This window comes from Esox lucius, chromosome 22 (genome assembly GCF_011004845.1).
Source record: "Esox lucius isolate fEsoLuc1 chromosome 22, fEsoLuc1.pri, whole genome shotgun sequence".
NCBI lineage: Eukaryota > Metazoa > Chordata > Actinopteri > Esociformes > Esocidae > Esox > Esox lucius.
Genome location: NC_047590.1, coordinates 2,071,655 through 2,092,049, shown reverse-complemented (window position 1 = coordinate 2,092,049; position 20,395 = coordinate 2,071,655). Strand labels below are relative to the sequence as shown.

Here is a 20,395-nt window from a genome sequence, read left to right as displayed (position 1 = left end):
CTTGACAAAAAACACGCCCGACTTGACCAGACCGCCCCAAATCCCGCCCGCCCGCCCGCTGGCAGTCAATCAGCTGTAGAGGTAACATGGAGCCCCTCCCCCACCCGAGCTCTGCTCTGCTGTGAGCTGCAGTGTGTTCTAGCAGCGGTTGGGTTGGGGAATGCATCTCTGAGCTGTCCGGGACTCATACACATAGCTGTACCCGTACATACGTACCGCGCTGGAGCTGGACTAGACCTCCCTGTGCTACTGGAGGGACCGACACGCACAGAACATCGTGGAGCAACGTCCACCAGACAAAAGGGAAAAAGCCGTACTGCGAGTATGGCGGTCGAAGAGGAAGGGCTGCGGGTTTTCCAAAGCGTCAAAATAAAAATAGGTAAGAAAGGCTGGGTGAGAGGCAGCGGGATATTATTCACCCTACACCCCCTCCCCCCGCCTCCGTAGATTTACATTAACGGTCTGAAAGGCAATGGAGCTCCGAGAAAGCCCTCGCGCACGCGACTTTCTATCCAATATTCATCATTCAAATGATAAGCTCGCATAACAACGTGCTGTTTTGTGAAAAAGAAAACATCGGCGCGGTCTAGTCAAATCAGAACCGTTTTGGTGGATTATGGAGGAAGATAGGGGGATTTGGGAATAGACATAAATGTGTTTGGTGGTCGTTTACCCTGAACGTGGATTGGTATTCTTTGGCGGTAGACTGAGCAGAGCGACAAAGCTCGAGACGAGAACGGTAAACAGCTGTATTATCCAGATGGCTCGCTCTCTGCTTGCCCACTTTCTCCCCACGCAGAGCTTCAGCCCTGGGTTCTGTTCCTGCTGTTCTCTATTGCGACACAAGTCGTGGCATTCATCGGGGAGGTTGAGGGAATAATTAGTGAACGGAATAACTACCCCTCCACGGCTGGTTCCGTAGGCCATTGCTTAAATTGCTTGCTTTAAAGCGTAGCCATAAGCTGTTTTACCTTGGCTCGCTTTACAATTAGTTATTAATGCGCTATGCACAAGTTCACCCGTGTGTCCCATCAGCAACACCCATTCATTAATAGTCGGTTGTCAAAAGTGTCTTTTTTTTATGTTGAAGATCTGTTTTGTAGTGCGCCATGGATACCACATACTGTCATGAGAACCGTTCAACATTTATTACGTTTGCGACTGTTCCCGAGGAGCACTCGAATGTCAACCGACAACAGCTGGACTCCCTGTTCGTTGGTGGTCGTAATGTTTGGCAGACTTTATCGTCGCCTGCAAACTGCAAGTCGTCCCCAGGATGCAGGGCAGCCCCTTTCTTATGGGCCGCCTGTTTTTACCATCAAGTGTCTTGATGTGAAGAACCACTAACCCACTGGACTGGGGCCGTGTAGGTCAGCCCATTGGATGGCAACGTGTGACGTTACCGTGAAACCAACCCGTCTAACTTCAACCGCTGTATTAGGTGAAGATTAAGACCATGGCAGAGACTGGTTACGCCCCTTCACCAGTATCTGGTGGGGTCTCCATCTGAAGCTCACAGCCACAGCTACTTTGTTGTTTAGCCGACTCCTATCAAGACCGACTGGTGAATGCGGAGACCCCCCCACACACACACACACATTTGGGCCCGCATCCCCTTGGTGTTATGGGCGACGTGGTCCACCGACCGACGTACATGGGACAGTAAAGGAGTGCAGTGTGGATGTAGGATATGGTTGTTAGCTGCCGTTTGGCGGTGAGGTCAGTTTGTCTTCTGTCCCAGCTGTTGGTCAGAACTGGCATCACATTGCATCACACAGACAGTCACACTGCACTTCCCCTTGCTCTGTCTGGCTGTTTTTTGTCATTCTTCATGTCAAAACAATGAGAGTCCAGGCAAGGGAAGACCGTGGCTAAGGTTTAGTGGGCAGGGCTGCTGTTGTGATGTCCGTTTTTTGAAACATTACCAGGAAGTTGCTGCAGACTATTAGTCAATCAGAAGATTATAGGGTAGTCCATCATAAGGCAATAGAACTCAGACCAAACTGCCAGATAAAATATTTGGATTTCTTCTGAATATACACGCCATCATTTTAATTTTGAGCAAGAGAATACCTTCTTTAAGCCTGTCTTTGATCATGGTGATATTCTGTATTTGAATGTCTCAGTCTTGCTTTTATACATCAAACTCTATAATGCTGCTCTTAGATTTCTACTGAGCACAGCCCTCTTACACAGCACTGTGCCTTATATCAGTTGTCAGGTTCGCCTTCCATTACTGTATGGAGGCTGCTCATAGTGACTGGTAGATGTTTATCCACAAGGTGCTCTCAGGTCAGGGCAATATTCTAGCACTTTATTAACATCGCAGAGTCATGGACTTGATGTTCTAAGATCTCACCGTCGAACATTAAGACCACTAAGCTACAGCTGTTGCATTGGGAGGTGTGATACTAGGGACTGGTGTTTGAGGAACTTCTACAAAAGTCACCTCCTGGTAGAATAGGGCAGAACAGTACAGTACAGAAGACTATAGCACAGAACAGTACAGTACAGAGGATTATAGCACAGAACAGTACAGTATAGAAGAATATTGCACAGAACAGTACAGAAGAATATAGCACAGAACAGTACAGAAGAATATAGCACAGAACAGTATTATGACCAACTTTACCAGTAAAACACAGTATTATGACCAACACTATCAGTAAACAACATTATTATGACCATCTTTACCAGTAAAACACAGTATTATAACCAACAGTATCAGTAAACAACATTATTATGACCAACTTTACCAGTAAAACACAGTATTATGACCAACACTATCAGTAAACAACATTATTATGACCATCTTTACCAGTAAAACACAGTATTATGACCAACAGTATCAGTAAACAACATTATTATGACCAACTTTACCAGTAAAACACAGTATTTTGACCAATAGTATCAGTAAACAACATTATTATGACCAACTTTACCAGTAAAACACAGTATTATGACCAATAGTATCAGTAAACAACATTATTATGACCAACATTACCAGTAAAAAGACACTTATTGGAAAAATGACCAAACATTAAGTTTATAAGGAGGAATGGTCTTTGTAAAAAGTATATGTTTGAAAAATCACTTTATTGTTGTCCACATTTCTCTATATCTCAATTTTATACTTCATGATTTATTTAATTTGTGTATGTTTTTTATTATTGCTGTTATATGGGATTGTGGCTGTAAAAGAGACATTCCCTTATGTAACAAAGGTAGATAGAAACGACAATCAAATTAATGTGCAGCCCTGTTTTGTAGAGCATTGTAAAATTCACTAAGATTCACCAATTTCGACCTAAAAAATTACTTTACATATCATCATAATATGTATATATTATTGTATCTATTAGTTCTATTGATCAGCTTGCACATGCAGGACACAGACAGACAAACCTACTAACACGCTGGCCAAACTGGGAAGAGGAGAGGAATGAATGAACGATGAAGTTGAGCAAGGTGTGCATGATACAACCAAGGAGACACTGCGTTCTAGAATACAAATATATTGTTTTTTACAGACACACATTTTAAAATCAACAGGAGACAAAAACATTGGAATCCCGAGGTTGTGTGTTTGTCCACCAGCTTCCACTCTAACTGAAAAGACGTCTTGGTGTTGTAGTGCTGCTGTCCGGACAGAGGCCCCCTTCCTCCTGGTCCCAGTTTCCTGAAGCAACACGTACAGTATAACACTGAAGCCGTCTGGCTAGCGGGGCCGGGGCTAAGCCTACTGTCCGGGGGAACGCAGGAAACAGGAAGCTACTGCCCCAAATCACTTCCTGATTGGCTGGATGGACTACAAAGAAGTGTGTCTGTGTGTGTGTGTGTGTTTTTCTGCGTAGCAACAATCTAATGCAAAGCAGATGGACTGTCTGTCTCCGTTTCTCCTACTGATCCACTAACAGATACATACTGCCTGTAACCCAGCTTCTGATCCAATAACATTACAGACTCAGATATGTACTGCCTCTTACCCAGCTTCTGGTGCAATAACATTACAGACTCAGATACATACTACCTCTAACCCAGCTTCTGACCCATAACATTACAGACTCCGAAACGTACTGCCTCTAACCCAGCTTCTGATCCAATAACATTACAGACTCCGATACGTACTGCCTCTAACCCAGCTTCTGATCCAATAACATTACAGACTCTGATACGTACTGCCTCTAACCCAGCTTCTAATCCAATAACATTACAGACTCCGATACGTACTGCCTCTAACCCAGCTTCTGATCCAATAACATTACAGACTCCGATACGTACTGCCTCTGACCCAACACCCTTGTGTTTCACTCAACCCATGTGATGGCGGGTAGAGTGGGAGAACTGTGCTGAGGTTTGTAAGTCTATCGCATAGCGACACTGACCAGTTGGTCAGTCTGGCCCAGCAGCCCTTGTGTTCTGTGTGGGAGGAGTCTTATATATATGGGAGGGGTCTGTCTGGGAGGAGGGAGACAGTCAGGCACGACTGGGGTGGGGGTGGTTGTTGAACATTCAGGTCATACAGGCCAGAAGAATGCAATCTGCCGTCTTTACACAACCTACAGACCTCCAAGATACGGAGGCGAGCAGCAAAGATAGGGGCTGATCCCTCTCACCCTGGAAATTGACAATTCAGAACTCTCTCCTCTGGTGGAAGGTTGAGGTCTATCAGGACGGAAACCTCCCACCACAAGAACAGTTACTTTCCTACAGCAGAAGGCCTCATGAACATGCCCCTGGAACCAAACTGACTATAGCCCGTTCCCCACATACAAATACAACCCTCAACTGGATAAATCTATAAACTCTTCCCACATACATAAACAACCCTCAACTGGACAAAATCATACATACTTTTTTGTTATTTCTAGTAATTTATTAATGCACAGTTAACTATTTTTATGCTCAGTCCACTTTTCTTATTTGTTTTCACTTCCCTTATTCCTATTGTATAAATCCTGGCCCACGGCCAGAAAAAAATCCTTCTATGTTGTGAAACTTACTTGGCAATAAAACTCTTTCTGATTCTGAAGAAGAGAGACTGCCATGCTGGCCTTCTTTACTGGGAGACATAAGGAGGCAGTGTCTTTTAATCTGGGAGTCGGGTCAGAGGGAGCCAGGGACAGGGACACACCTCGCTCTGCAGCCACGTGGAGGAAGCACTAGGGCCGAGTTTGAGGTTTGAGGTTTCCAGTCCCTCTAGTCTTTGTCAGCTGGCCAGCAGAGTTTCCCTAACTTCCTGAAGACGAGTTTGAGATGGGAGAGGACAGAGAGAGAGAGAGGCCGGGGACAGGGAGGAGAGAGAGAGTTGTACTGTTAGGATACTCTCCTGGAGGACAGGACTCTAAATAGCAGCTCTGACCTCTGACTGTCTAAATAGACAGAACTAAAGGAATTTAGAACTAAAAGAATTTAAAACTAAATTAATGTAGAACTAAAGGAACTCATGACTCAGAACTAAATGAGCCCAGAATCCTGTTTGACTGAAGGAGTCTGGAGGCTATGTCTCTAGCAGGGTCGACAGCAAGGTCAAGAGAGCAGCTCTCTGTGTGGTGTGTCCTGTTAATGTAAACAAGTCACACGCAAGTGGCTTTTCATTGGCATTAGGTAGGAAGTTCCTGGAAAGCAGAGGGGTGTAAACATCTGTGTGTTGACTAGACAGGCGTTTGTTCTGGTTGAGTCTTAGGATAATGATGATGATAATGATGATGGCGGCGGTGGTGTAATGTAATCACAGTTCTATGAGGTGAGGTCACGCGCCATCTTTCCTACACACAGCCTTGCCCTGCGTTTTATCAGAGCCCTCTGGGTTCAATAGTTCACTTTGCAGTGGATTGACATGGGGGTGTAAATAGTGGCAAATAAAGGGGGGTTTAGTAAATAACTCTCAACCAATCTGCTATTTCTCACCCTTCAGATGCCCTCTATCTCCACCAGAGACCGCCCAGTGTAGGTGTGATGTAATCAGATACCAACCAGTGTAGGTGTGATGTCACCAGAGACCGCCCAGTGTAGGTGTGATGTCACCAGAGACCGCCCACTACTACTTGGTGCTCAAAAAATGACTCCTTGACCGTTAGAGGAAAACCTGTTGGGTGGAGAGAAATTCAGTAATTCAAGTTTTTGTATGTATGATTAACTGAAGGGTTGTAAAGTACTAACTTTAAAGGTATGGTAAAATTGACAGAATTATGACCCAATTTTCTATCTCCGCTGACATTTCAGGTAATGCCATGGGTGTGTGCTTAATCACACTTTTTAAGCGTGTGCTTAATCGCACTTAATAGCACTTTGGTGTCACACACAAACAATCACATGTAGCAACTCTCAAAATCACCAACATCAGTGAATTCATTTCTGCTGGATTCCTGGGTTTTTGGGGAAACTGAACAGATACATAGCTATAGGCTCTATGCTTGACCTGACTGGTGTTGGTAAAGTGGGTGTAATTTTAATTTGTGGCATGATATATTCTTTGTTTGCTTTAATAAAGCCCACATTAAACTGTGTAATAATACATTTTAAGGATAGGCTAAACGAACTGAAAGGCCAGCTGAACATTTTATCACTGCCAACGTGTGTGTGGGGAGAGTGGAGATGGAATGGGGCGAGGGGCAGAGCGTGCATCATTTGTCTTGAATGCAGAACAGGTTTCCAACATTTTGGAGGGGCAGCTAACCCTACAACCATACCCGCTACAATTTCGCTCCCGAAGCACACCGCGCATTGTCCCTATGTTTCCTTCATCACCCTTTAGATTTAGGCAATACACTATGCTGTTGAAAAATGCAATATTAAGTGCTTCTTCAGTAGTTTAAATGAAAACTAATTGGTAGTACTTGATCAGAAAAGTAGATGTTTTTTTTTTAAGTTATGCTTTTAAACAGAACAATGCAGCGATATGATGAGGCAGTTTTTTTGTGAAACCTGAGCGGGAAAAAGCACATTAGCAACTGGAGCGGCAAGAACTGGTCTGTGAGCGAGAGGGATTTTCGACACAGCTATGCTTGCATACTCCGGTCATTGCTCTCCACTGATGGGTAAAATATCTCGTTATTAAGCATTTAGAGGCGGAAAATACAATTCAAGATGAGCCTAGTTAGACAGGTTATGACGGCTTTATCACAAATTCGAAATGGACTGCTTGATTAAAGTTGGGAAATGTAGTTTCCGACATCAGCTGCAGTTTTGGAGTATTACCTGCCCCAGTTATTATTGTGTGTGTGTGTTATAAGCTGGGTTGGCGAACTGCTTGGCCTATGTTGGGAATATTCTATAAATCCCATTGGCAGGTGCCATATTGGAAAATGCAACATAGGCTATTAATTGGCTATTCATTTAGGTATTTATTTTCTGGTCCATGGAATACTAGCTCAGCAGGAAATTGGCCCAATGCCAGACCTACTTCCTGATCCCTGGGGAGACTTCAGTGAAAGACTCGCTGTGCTGCATGATGGCTCTGAAGAGGTCAGGCTGACCGTAAAGCTCCAGCATGTCACTTCTGGCAACAGTTTTCAACCTCACATGGTCGTTCTGATCAAATGTGTCCAGCCTAGCAACGGTATCTCTCTTTTGCAACGGTGACACCACATCCGTCATGGAAACTCGGTCATTGTAACAGACAACAACACTGTGACAGTCCTGTTTTCTGCCCGGACATATGATGGGGTGTGTGTGTGTGTACAGCATCCAATGGCCATATGTAGAATTCGAAAACGTATTGTATCTGCCTCTGAGTGTGATGATTATGTCATCAGATAGTGCCCCGAATCAGACGCTGGTGTGTGTGTCTGTGTTTGTGTGTGTGTGTGTGTGTGCCTTACTGGATAACGCTTGTGTTCTCCAGAATGAGTGTGTGTTTGTGTGTGAGATCTCTAGGGACTTTTCACATTAGACAGATGAAGTGAGAAGTCTAATGGATTTTTGGTGGATGGGTCTGATCTACTAGAAGGGGGTTTGTGGTTAAATGGTAACTGTGATGACAAGTCCTTGTACAGGTGAAAGATGGCCAGGACAACCCCAGCTGGCCCTTCGTCAGGGTCTTTCCTGTCTTAAACGGCACCCTATTCCCTACAAATAGTATACTGCTGTGGTCCAATGTAGTGCGTTGAATAGGAAATTGGTTGTCATTTAGGTCACATTCCAGTCATCCTGTAACATTAGACTCAACTTCCGCCTTGAATGATACTGGCTCATTGACCATCTGTGTGTTAGCCTCTGACCCAGTCAAAGGTGAGAGGTCATTCCCAACCTCTGACCCAGTCAAAGGTGAGAGGTCATTCCAAAACACTGACCATTCAAAGGTAAAAAGTCACTTTAACCCCCCCGACCAATCAAAGGTCAAAAGTCAACCTAAATCCCACTGACCAGTAAAGGTCAGAAGTCAATCTGGACCCCACCGACCGGTCAAATGTGGGAGCCTATCTGACCTAGTCTAAGGTCAACCTAAATGTCTCTGACAGTGAAAGGTCATAGCTGACAGTGAAAGGTCATAGCTGACAGTGAAAGGTCATAATTCAAAATCAACCTCTGAGGCCAGTGCTTCTGTCTTTGAACCTTTGTGGACATGTGTGTTCATGTACAGTACGTTTTCTGTCGGACCAGATCCTCCTCCCCTCCTCCCTGGCCTGCGGTGTGCTGTTTTGCCAGGGATGGGTGAACACCGAGAATGTGATCACTAACTAAAACACAGCCTCGGCCCTGCAAGTGTGTGTGTGTGTGCTTTCAGTGTCATAAACTCCAAGGCTGTTGAGTGGAGATAAAAGCTAGACGGATCCAGAGTCCTACACACACAGCCTGACTCCATTATAGAGAGCTCTGATCAGGCAGCACGGTGGAGATCTGGGGCTCTGTGGACTCTAATGGGCTCTAATGGGCTCTAATGCTGTGTGGCCTTAAAAGGACAATCTGCAGTTTAAAGTGTACCCAGGTTGACTATATTGACTCTGTGTTTGGACATTGTTTTAGAAACAGGTTTATGTTTCTTTCTCTATGTACGCTGTGAGTTGCTGCAGGATTCTGCCCATCAGGCTTGAACCGACCAATTAAAGGCTAGCTAAGTAAGAGTGTCTTTTTCTGACAAACATTTTGCAGGACAGGCACACCAGCTCATGAAGTTGTACTAGAAAAAATGAAATTGCAACTTTTTTTGCTACAATTTCAATGGAAAGCTCAGCATGAAACCAAATGCCCGAATGTTGAGCATCAGCATAATGGAGCGTTTTAGATGTTTGACATTACAGTTATGAAATGTCTGTGTAGCCGACAGTTCCCCTCAAAACTTGTTCTCCATCTTTTTTTTTTTTTTTTCTAATTTCTTTTGTTGAAAATAAGGAACCAATATGTTTTAAGTGCTTTTACTTCTATGACCTCTTTTCTCACGGCTGTCTTGTCCATCTGAAGCAGACATGTGGTGAGCAATGTTTGGAAGTAGAAACTGCAGATGGCCCCTTTAAGCTGTCAGAGAGCGGTGACAGTTATCCAACCAGACCCACAGTGTATGTTTGTTTTCGGTTGGGGCTCATTGGTCTGTTATAAAGGGAGGCTCTGCAGTCTGTCATTGGTCTGTTATAAAGGGAGGCTCTGCAGTCTGTCATGGTCTGTTATTAAGGGAGGCTCTTCAGTCTGTCATTGGTCTGTTATAAAGGGAGGCTCTGCAGTCTGTGATGGTCTGTATTAAATGGGGGCTCTGCAGTCTGTCATTGGTCTGTCATAAAGGGAGGCTCTGCAGTCTGTCATGGTCTGTTATAAAGGGAGGCTCTGCAGTCTGTCATGGTCTGTATTAAATGGGGGCTCTGCAGTCTGTCATGGTCTGTATTAAATGGGGGCTCTGCAGTCTGTCATGGTCTGTAATAAATGGGGGCTCTGCAGTCTGTCATGGTCTATATTAAATGGGGGCTCTGCAGTCTGTCATGGTCTGTAATAAATGGGGGCTCTGCAGTCTGTCATGGTCTGTATTAAATGGGGGCTCTGCAGTCTGTCATGGTCTGTATTAAATGGGGGCTCTGCAGTCTGTCGTGGTCTGTATTAAATGGGGGCTCTGCAGTCTGTCATGGTCTGTATTAAATGGGGGCTCTGCAGTCTGTCATGGTCTGTATTAAATGGGGGCTCTGCAGTCTGTCATGGTCTGTAATAAATGGGGGCTCTGCAGTCTGTCATGGTCTGTATTAAATGGGGGCTCTGCAGTCTGTCATGGTCTGTATTAAATGGGGGCTCTGCAGTCTGTCATGGTCTGTAATAAATGGGGGCTCTGCAGTCTGTCATGGTCTGTATTAAATGGGGGCTCTGAAGTCTGTCATGGTCTGTAATAAAGGGGTCCCGGTGTCCCGGTTATAAAAGGCTGCTGTGAGGTAATTAACTCAGTGAGTCATTAATTAACTGAACCCGAGATGACAGACAGGCAAAGATACTGGAACAGACAACCGGCCAGCCATGCTCTTCTCCCCTCTCCTCCCCCATCTCTCTCCTCCCCAATCTCACTCCTCCCCCATCCCTCTCCTCCCCCACATTCCTCTCCTCCTTTCCTTCCTATCCTTCCTTCGCTCCACAAATCCTCTCCATCTCCTCTCCTTCCTCTTTTTACTTCCCTCCTTCAGATCTCCTTTCCTCCTCTACTCCTTCTAATCCTACTCTTCTTCCTCTCCTTCATCTCCTCCTCTCCCTCTCCTTCCTCCTTTCCTTCCTCTCCTTACATTTTCTATTCTCCTTCCTTGCTTCCATTTATCTTGCCAGGGAGAACAAAGTGCCCCTGTATGTGTGTATTCCATTGTACATGAACACACTGTGTATCATCAACCCATTTACAACATTCTAAAAGGTCTGTTTGGAAGGAAGGATCTAGAGAAGCAGTATCCTTCTAATGGAAGGAACATTCAGTGGACATTCATAGCTGCTTCCCTGTGAACTTCCCTTCTCACTGTCTCTCTCTGTTGCTGTCTCTCTTTTTTTTTGTCTGTTGCTCTGTCTCTTTCTCTGATGCTTTTTATCGCTGTCTGTTCTTTCAGAGTTACTGGCTTGTCTAGTCTCTATCTGTTCTGTCAGTTTCTGGGGTTTTCAGTCTCTCTCTGTTCAGTCTGAGGCACTGGATTGTACAGTGCCTTTTTAAACAACGTCTTGGATGCAGATCGGAATTCCTTTCTGTCTATCTCATTTCCTGTTGTAGCTCTCTCTTCCCCCCACCCCCCCTGTAGTGTTTCCCAGGCCTGGTAGGGGAGTGGGGTGGTCTTCAGTCTGTCATTCAGGGGTGTTGGGGTGGTCTTCAGTCTGTCATTCAGGGGTGTTGGGGTGGTCTTCAGTCTGTCATTCAGGGCAGTGGGGGTGGTCTTAAGTCTGTCATTCAGGGCAGTGGGGGTGGTCTTCAGTCTGTCATTCAGGGCAGTGGGGGTGGTCTTCAGTCTGTCATTCAGGGCAGTGGGGGTGGTCTTCAGTCTGTCATTCATGGGTGTTGGGGTGGTCTTCAGTCTCTAATTCAGGGCAGTTGGGGTGGTGTTCAGTCTGTCATTCAGGGCAGTGGGGGTGGTCTTCAGTCTGTCATTCAGGGCAGTGGGGGTGGTCTTCAGTCTGTCATTCAGGGCAGTGGGGGTGGTCTTCAGTCTGTCATTCAGGGCAGTGGGGGTGGTCTTCAGTCTGTCATTCATGGGTGTTGGGGTGGTCTTCAGTCTCTAATTCAGGGCAGTTGGGGTGGTGTTCAGTCTGTCATTCAGGGCAGTGGGGGTGGTCTTCAGTCTGTCATTCAGGGCAGTGGGGGTGGTCTTCAGTCTGTCATACAGGGCAGTGGGGGTGGTCTTCAGTCTGTCATACAGGGCAGTGGGGGTGGTCTTCAGTCTGTCATACAGGGCAGTGGGGGTGGTCTTCAGTCTGTCATTCAGGGCAGTGGGGGTGGTCTTCAGTCTGTCATACAGGGCAGTGGGGGTGGTCTTCAGTCTGTCATACAGGGCAGTGGGGGTGGTCTTCAGTCTGTCATACAGGGCAGTGGGGGTGGTCTTCAGTCTGTCATACAGGGCAGTGGGGGTGGTCTTCAGTCTGTCATTCAGGGCAGTGGGGGTGGTCTTCAGTCTGTCAGCCAGTGTTAGATGCCACAGGATGGAACACAGAGAACCAGAGAACATAATATCAGCAGTATCATTTTGTTCTTAATCCCTTTTTTTTAATGAAAAACATGCATTTTTTGTTTATTTTGATGCTTCAGTTGAAAGAGAGTGGGGAAAGAGAGATTTGTTTTGCTGAAAAGGCGGATTTGAACCCTCCTGCAGCAGTTCACCGGAGGCAGCAGTATATGTTCACCAGAGGCAGCAGTATATGTTCACCGGAGGCAGCAGTATATGTTCACCAGAGGCAGCAGTATATGTTCACCGGAGGCAGTAGTATATGTTCACCAGAGGCAGCAGTATATGTTCACCGGAGGCAGCAGTATATGTTCACTGGAGGCAGCAGTATATGTTCACCAGAGGCAGTAGTATATGTTCACCAGAGGCAGCAGTATATGTTCACCGGAGGCAGCAGTATATGTTCACTGGAGGCAGCAGTATATGTTCACCAGAGGCAGCAGTATATGTTCACCAGAGGCAGTAGTATATGTTCACCGGAGGCAGCAGTATATGTTCACCCCCCCCCCCCCCCTTTCTAATCAGGATAATTCTCTTTGTTACTATCGCTCTCTTTCACTCTTAAATTTCTCTCTTAGTGTTTCTTTAGGGGCTTCCTATGATCATTTTCTCTCTAGTGATTGTTATCTACCACTGAGCCGGTGTGTGTGTGTGTGTGTGTGTGTGGTGGGGGGGGCAATCATTGTGCTGGGTCTTGATTGATCTGTGTGTGTGTATTTTCACCAGTGTGTGTATGTAAATATGTGTGTGTGTAAAAATGAGATTTAGGCCATGTAATACTCTTGGGGGAACATTCATTATTTGGGTAAAAAAAAGGCATTTGTTGTTGTTTCTCCAGAATGAAGAGGAGAAGAGTGAGTCAGACAAGTGCCTGAAGAAAGACAAGCCAACAGATACACCAGAGAATAGAGAGGAGGGGGAGTATACATGGGAGGGGACTAAAAAGAGAGAAAGAGACGGGGGGGAAGAAAGCATGAGAGATTGGTAGAGAGAGGGGGGAGAGGAGAGAGGGGGGGGGTGAAGAGAGAGAGGGGGAGAGGAGAGAGAGAGCTGCTGTGTGGTTTCAGGACTATGTAGCTGGTATTATATGTGAAACTGGGGGCTATGTTTCCTTTGTAATGTGCTGTAAGACACACAAACACACACGTACCATGCATACACACACCACACACATAGTCACTCTCCCCTCATCACAGTATATACATTTGTGCTCAAAAGTTTGAATACCCTTAAAGAATTGGTATTATATGTACCATTTGTAAAGAAAACATGAGTGAGCAGGCAAAACACATGTCTTATGGGATTCACATTCAACTGTAGGTCATTACAGAATGGCACAATCATAAAACAAAACATGGCAACAAAGAAAAGAATGAACTGACCCCTGTTCAGAAGTCTGCATACCCTTAGTTCTTAATGCTGTGTATTGCCCCCTTTAGAATCAATGACAACATGCAGTCTTTTGTAATAGTTGTCTATGAGGCCCTGAATTCTTGCAGGTGGTATAGCTGCCTATTCAATTTGGCAAAATGCCTCCAAGTCTTTGGTCGTCTCACGTTTGAGTCCTCCCCAGAGTGTCTTGATGATATTGAGGTCAGGAGACTGTGATGGCCACTCCAGAACCTTCACCTTTTCCTGCTGTAACCACTGGAGGGTCAACTTGGTCAACATTGTCGTGCTGGAAAGTCCAAGAGCGTCCCTTATGCAGCTTTCATGCTGACGAATGCAAATTGTCTGCCAGTATTTTCTGATAACATGTTGCATTCATCTTGCCATCAATTCTCACAAGATTCCCTGTGCCTTTAGAGCTCACCCCCCCCCCCCCCCCCAAAACATCAGTGAGCCACCACCATGCTTCACAGTGGGGATGGTATTCAGTTCACTATAGGCCTTGATGGCCCCTCTATAAACATAGTGCTTATGGTTGTGACCATAAAGCTCTATTTTGGTCTCATCACATCCAAATTACTGTGTGCCAGAAGCTGTGAGGTGTGTCAAGGTGTTGTGTTTGCATGATCAGTCATATTTTCAAAATCAATGCAAAAATTGCAAATGTTTACCAGGGTATACAAATTTATGAGCACTGTATATACCCTGAGAAATTGTTCTGTAACTTAAAACAGGAAGCTCTTTCTCTTTCACAATGTATCTCTCTCTTACAGATGATAAGACACTATTTCACTCTGTAAAACACTATATCACCCTGTTAGATTCTACATCACTCTGTAAAACACTATATCACCCAGTTAGATTCTATATCACCATGTAAAACACTATATTACCCTGTAAGATTCTATATCACCCTGTAAGATTCTATATCACCCTGTAAGATTCTATATCAGCCTGTAAGAAACTATATCACACTAGGACACTATATCACCCGGTTCCAAGGTTTATTGGGTTGAGAATCATTTGTTTACATTGCCAAAGCAAGTGGAAAATAATAATAAAACCATATTACCCAGTCAGACATTAGATCAGCACATTTGTGTCTACGTTGTTGTGGGGGAAACAGATGCTGTTTGGCCACTTCCTGTTTTCATGTTTTCCACAAGAAAGTGTGTGAGAGTTCAGACGCACAACAGCAGCTTGCGTCGCATCCTTCTCAGAGCCTCCGGCCGCCTGCTCCGTAATCCTGTGATGCTACGGTTTCCTGGGCCACCTGGCCACTTTAATCCAATCAGGGTCACCATTGCGATTTTACAAGCGGGAAGTAGCGAGTAGGAGATGCCACTAGATCACAGCTGTCACTGACCCGATCCACGGCATTAATGACCTGACGTCAGCACGGCAGCCCAGTCCCCCGTTCACCAGGGGGTGTGCCCTGCTTTTCTGACGGGATCCTCATGGGTGATTGAGTCACAGTACCACACGCAGAGTCGCTCATTCACATTAGAACGTCATGTTATGGCCCGTGGGACTCGGCAGGCGACGCTGGTCCACTGGGAGGAAAGCTGGGCGATGCGATAAATTGTGCGAATTGAGGAGATAACTAGGCTTTCGAATGACATGTATAAAACATTCAGTTTTTAAAAACAGATAACCATTCATCTACTGCCAGAAGTGGTTTGATGTTACATTCCTGGACACTTAGTGAGTCTGTTTCTCCCCCGCTAGCTCAATCTCAGACCCCGAAGGGTGGGTTCAGGGGGAGCCTCTGCTGCTTTGAGGGGTGGGGTTAAATGACCTGGAATACTGACCATGTGTTTGGATTGGCTCGTGTGTGTGTCTGTGTGTGTGTGTGTGTGTGTAAGGGAGTGCTTCTGTCTTTCTGTCCAATGAACAGATTAACTTCCTGTTGGACCAAAGGGAAATGTCCCTCACAGATTCTCACACACACACACACACACACACACACACACACACACGTGGAAGCAGAGAGGCGGTGTGTAAGGATACGGTCTCGGAGAAGCCCCTGCTTCCACCACTTTGCCGTGTTTCACGGCTCACGCTAGGAACATGCGTGTCCAGACCATGTGACCAGTGGCATCTCATTCTCACAGACGTTTGAGAAACGTACCGGACACATTTAGCCCTATGAACTAATTAAATGCTATTTGTTTCATGTGTCTTTATTAGAAAACGATATCCTTACAACATAACAGGTTTTATAGGAGAGTAAAGTGTTTGCCCTTGTGTCTTTACTGTTAAAATATAAATTAACTGAGAACTACGGAGGCAGTTGATTTTGCCCAGTTGAAAATCATCCCGACAATTTGCCACAAAACCAGGGCGTCTCCTGACCATGGCTGCAGTTTGAAACTACACAATTAGATTTTTTTCTTCCAGACAATTTGGTCGGCAGCCAATAATGTCACCGGCTTGTCGTTTCTTGTTTATCTGCCAAAAAGGAACGGAAACCCTGGTGTGTACCGAGTCTTACGGTGTACCACAGAGGATAGCAACGTAACCCTGGGTTACGTTTCAGGCCTTGTTGGTAAACAGGGTTGTTTGAAGAGAGAGAGCAGAACTAGCAGTTCCCAGTGTTTATTTAGGGTTGTTCATCTCCTCTCTCCCCTCCTCTCTCTCTTCTCACTTAGGTGAAGCGAAAAACATCCCTCCATACCCAGGGCCCAACAGAATGAGGGACTGTTACTGTACTGTCAATCTGGACCAGGAGGAGGTCTTCAGGACCAAGATCATTGAGAAGTCTCTGTGGTGGGTTACTGTCTCTCTGTGACTGTCTGTCTGTCTAACTCTCTCTGGCGGTCTTTCCTGCACTGTTTAACTCAGTGTAAGTCTTTCACTGCCGCTCTCCTCACCCCACTCTCAATTAAATTCAGTTGGATGCCACTATATCCAAAGAAAACTATGTTTAGGCTGAAGTAATAATGCAGTATATATACTAAGTGTACAACAGTCTGTGCATTTCTCTTTTTCTTTTTAAAATTCACATAATTTTCATAGATTAAAACCATTTAATTAATATTGCATTAAAGCATTTTGTTTTGACAATATTCAGTATTCTCTCTTTTCAATTCAGTCGGCTTGGGAAATGTGTTAAAGGCATAGAAAACACTCCTGGTTAGGTGAGGTGCTGGCTAGGGGGGGCCAGAACAATTTCAGGAAATGAAAGAAATAGCCGCACACTGGACGCTCAAATGCACTAATTTATTCTGTCCCTGCCACGTCCCCCCCAGGCTATCATGTTAAACACTGCAGGTCACATGCTTACATGTGTTTTTGTGGGATTGTATCAGCAGTGTGTTTTTGGCACATTGCTGATACTTTGTATTCTGTCGTGGCAGAAACATCAGAGATCACTGATCCACAAATAGCATCCTCCTCATGACTTCACCAGACGTCATCCTCACGTGTAACGTTTGAGCCCAATTCAATGGCACTTACAAATGGACATCTTTGTGGAAAGATTTATGTGTACAAAACGAAGCATGAACTTGAAGTTACAATCTCAATCAGCTGCAAAAACTTGATGTTGCTGTCCGCTTCCTGTGAAAGAACCTCTCGTCTCGCTGCTTCGTTCTCCAACACATCAACCTCCCAGCGAGACGAGGTAACCTTGGCAACATTTTATGAAAAAGAGCGTCTGCTGGGATCCTCTGTCTTGTGTTCCCTTCGTTCTAAATGTAGTGTGATCTCAAAACGCTGTTGCTCCTGTAATCACAAACTCTGGTGGTTTAGCAGATATGGCACAATGTCAGTATTTGACATTTGACATTTCTCATCACTTCTGGATCCTTGTGATCAGAGGGGACCACGAGTACAGCTGAGAGAACTCTCTTCCCCTTGTCACTTCAGCTCGGAGATATTACTCAGGCAGAGAGACACCACTGACTTCACTGAGATGATGATGTCTGAAGTCTCTCTACTGTGAACGGGTGTAATAGGATTGGACAGGGAGGAGAGTTTACATTAACAGGAACCGGAGTTTGGAATGCTGCTTGTTTACATCACATGTCGTCCCTTGTTGCCATGGCGTTGCTACATATCTGCAACCTTCCTAAAGGTTTTCCGGGAATACATTTGAAGGATGCCCGTATTCCCGGAATGGAAACGGCGTGAAATCTGGAATCTTCCAAACAGGAATTCTGTGAAAATCCGAAGTTACGGGTATTGTACAATCCACAAAAGTAACTGTAGCATGGATGTGTCAGCCTGTCTTTAGGGGTCAGTGGGTCAGTACAGGGCTGGTTATCTGGACAGGGAGCCTCTTCGCTTGTTAGCTTCCATAACCCACAAATTCTGTCTGCACCCTTAAACAGGAATTAAAACCTGTTCCTTGCCTGAATTAAGACTGAAAAAATCACAAGCTGTTTTTATACATATTTTAAATAAAACTAATTTAGACATTAGATATGGAATCAGACAATTGTAACATATGGTGGAAAAACCTAAATGATCTATCCAATTGGGAATGTTGTTTTGGTGAAGCCAAAGGATTATGGTTTTGGTCCTGTAAAGTACTGTAAATGGGCTCAGATGTGTCGGTTGTCAGCTGGTGTAATGAAATGTGTTTTCTTTCCCCCTACAGCCCTTTTTATGGAGAGGACTTTTATTGTGAAATCCCACGTAGTTTCCGCCATCTTTCCTTCTATCTCTTTGACAGAGACGTTTTTCGGAGGGACTTCAGCATTGGTGAGTAACACCAGATGCCCCTGGTCAAACCGACGGTGTAAAACTGCTACCTCGGCAGTCGTGTCTACATTGGCACCAATCAATCATCAATCAATCACATTTATTTATGAAGCCCTTTTTACAACAGCAGTTGTCACAAAGTGCTTTACAGAGACACCCGGCCTTAAACCCCAAGGAGCAAACAACAGTAGTGTTGGATTTCAGTGGCTAGGAAAAACTCCCTAAGAAGGCAGAATTTTAGGAAGAAACCTAGAGAGGACCCAGGCTCAGAGGGCTCAGTCCTCTTCTGGCTGTGCCGGGTGAGATATTAAGAGTCCAATTGGAATAATTAATAAATGCATGTGGGCTGAGTCCAGAGTCTATTTAAATTTAGACTAGGGAATTATGACCAGATGGACAAGGACAGGGACAGCAACGGGCCCCCCCAAACCAGGTACCAGGTGTGGACCAGGACCTCATGCCCTCCTAAAGTTTAAAACGGGAGGAGACATGAGTTCAACCTTTACATATATCCCCATCAACAGAGAAACCTAATGAGCGACCAGCCAAGGCAACCATATTAGATAACTGACCCCCCCAAACCTGGACACTGGGGTGTTTAACCCCCGTGCCATTCAGGGATTTATTAAAATAACTGTACATTTGTAGCTTAAAAATAACGTTCAGCTTTAAAGTTTCAAACCATCATTGGTTTGAATGATGTCAGCAATTTATTTAGTTATTTTCCAATAGACTCTGTGCACCAGCGTAGTGAGGAAGTTCTGCTTTTGTCTAGAAGTCGGTATTGCAGTTTCCGGTTTACTTACTAATACTCATCCGCATTAGTAAACACCTAAACTCACAACAAGATGAGTGATGCTGTTGTACGGAAAAAAAAGAAATATTATGTACGTGACTCATTTAAGTTTCAAGGTACAAGTGGGGCATCATTTTAATCAGGAGAATGTCCTCTTTTTAATAAAATATGGCTTGCGCCATTCAATGACTTCAAACGCTAGACTAGAAATAGTAAGAAAAGGGGATTTTTTATATACTTCCACATAACGCAGGTTTAAGCGCAATTAATGCCATATAGGACCAGATGTTTACTTCCTTTGCCAGTTGTTATTTTTCAGTTTCGTTGTGAAATGAGGTTACAGTAGTAAAATAAAAGAGGAGACCTGTTTTGGTGCTTTTTTGAGGCTATGGAAATTTAAGCTTCATTCAGGTTGAAGAGGCTGAACGAAGGTTTGTTTCAATTCACTTGCTATGGGGACGCGCTAGCGTTCCAGCTCAGCCAGCGTTCCAGCTCAGCCAGAGTTCTTTTGCCGTTTTTGAGGCTAGGGTGAATTTTTATGCGTTTTATTGTCCTGCCTAATACTACACTAAAAAGGAACACGTCACTAACTAGCTTAGCCGATAGCCGGCCGGCACACCATTGTAAACTACTTACCCTCGTAGTTGTGCAGATAACTCGATACGTAGAGTTTGAATCCCTTGTTCCGCTTGCTTGTTGGAGCAGGAGACCAGGCATCAACAATTTGATGGACATCACTAATGCTTTTAGGCAGGTCTTGGAGACATCTATTAAAAACTGAAATTTTGGGCGATGCGGGTGATCGCCTTAAGTAAACCGGAAAATGATATGCCGACATCTGGCTAAAGCGGAAGTTCGTCCATACGCTTGTGCACAGAGCCTATAGAGTATTTTGCAAACTACACCCCCAACTATTTGATTCAGCCCTCATCTCTAGATTTTGAAGTTACTGGGCTTGGTGTTTGTCTAGTTAGTGTGAAGCAGGTTAGCGGTTAGCGTTTGCTTGTGTGCTTCAGGGAGAAGCACACAAGCTCAAGATCATACCCTTAGTATTTTCGTTTATTTTAAATAAATTAACTGTAGCAATTTATTAAAAAATAAATACATATTTTGAAAGATTTTTAGAAGCATTTCTATGGTTTTTGTAGAGGAAAGTAGTGAATGATACAGGGGAGAGTTTTATCTGAAATAGCAGTCGGCCAGACTTGAACCCATACTGCAGCAGGACCTGTGGATTAATGGCACCGTATCCCATTAGCCCATGTGTTTGGCTGATCTGGGTTTGCTTTGGGTTGGTGTGGGTTGGTGTGGGGCTCGCCCAAACCCTTGATTATCTAACTGAGGGCCAAGGGTGTCATGTTTGTGGTATCTCTTCTTCTCTCCTGGTGGTTGATGAGAC

The 20,395-nt window shown here is 44.8% G+C and overlaps 1 protein-coding gene across 2 annotated transcripts in view; it reads left to right on the top strand.

Annotated features, from left to right (window-relative positions):
* The first annotated feature begins 289 nt into the window (after window positions 1-289).
* The window catches only part of rasa3 (RAS p21 protein activator 3), a 40,555-nt gene continuing 20,449 nt past the window's right edge, over window positions 290-20,395 (top strand). For both annotated transcript variants that reach the window (XM_010886815.3, XM_010886814.3), the window contains exons 1-3: window positions 290-379; window positions 16,145-16,262; window positions 18,097-18,200. In XM_010886815.3, coding sequence (XP_010885117.2) covers window positions 325-379; window positions 16,145-16,262; window positions 18,097-18,200 — 277 coding nt within the window. In that variant the 5' untranslated portion in view covers window positions 290-324. The remainder of the gene's footprint in view (window positions 380-16,144; window positions 16,263-18,096; window positions 18,201-20,395) is intronic.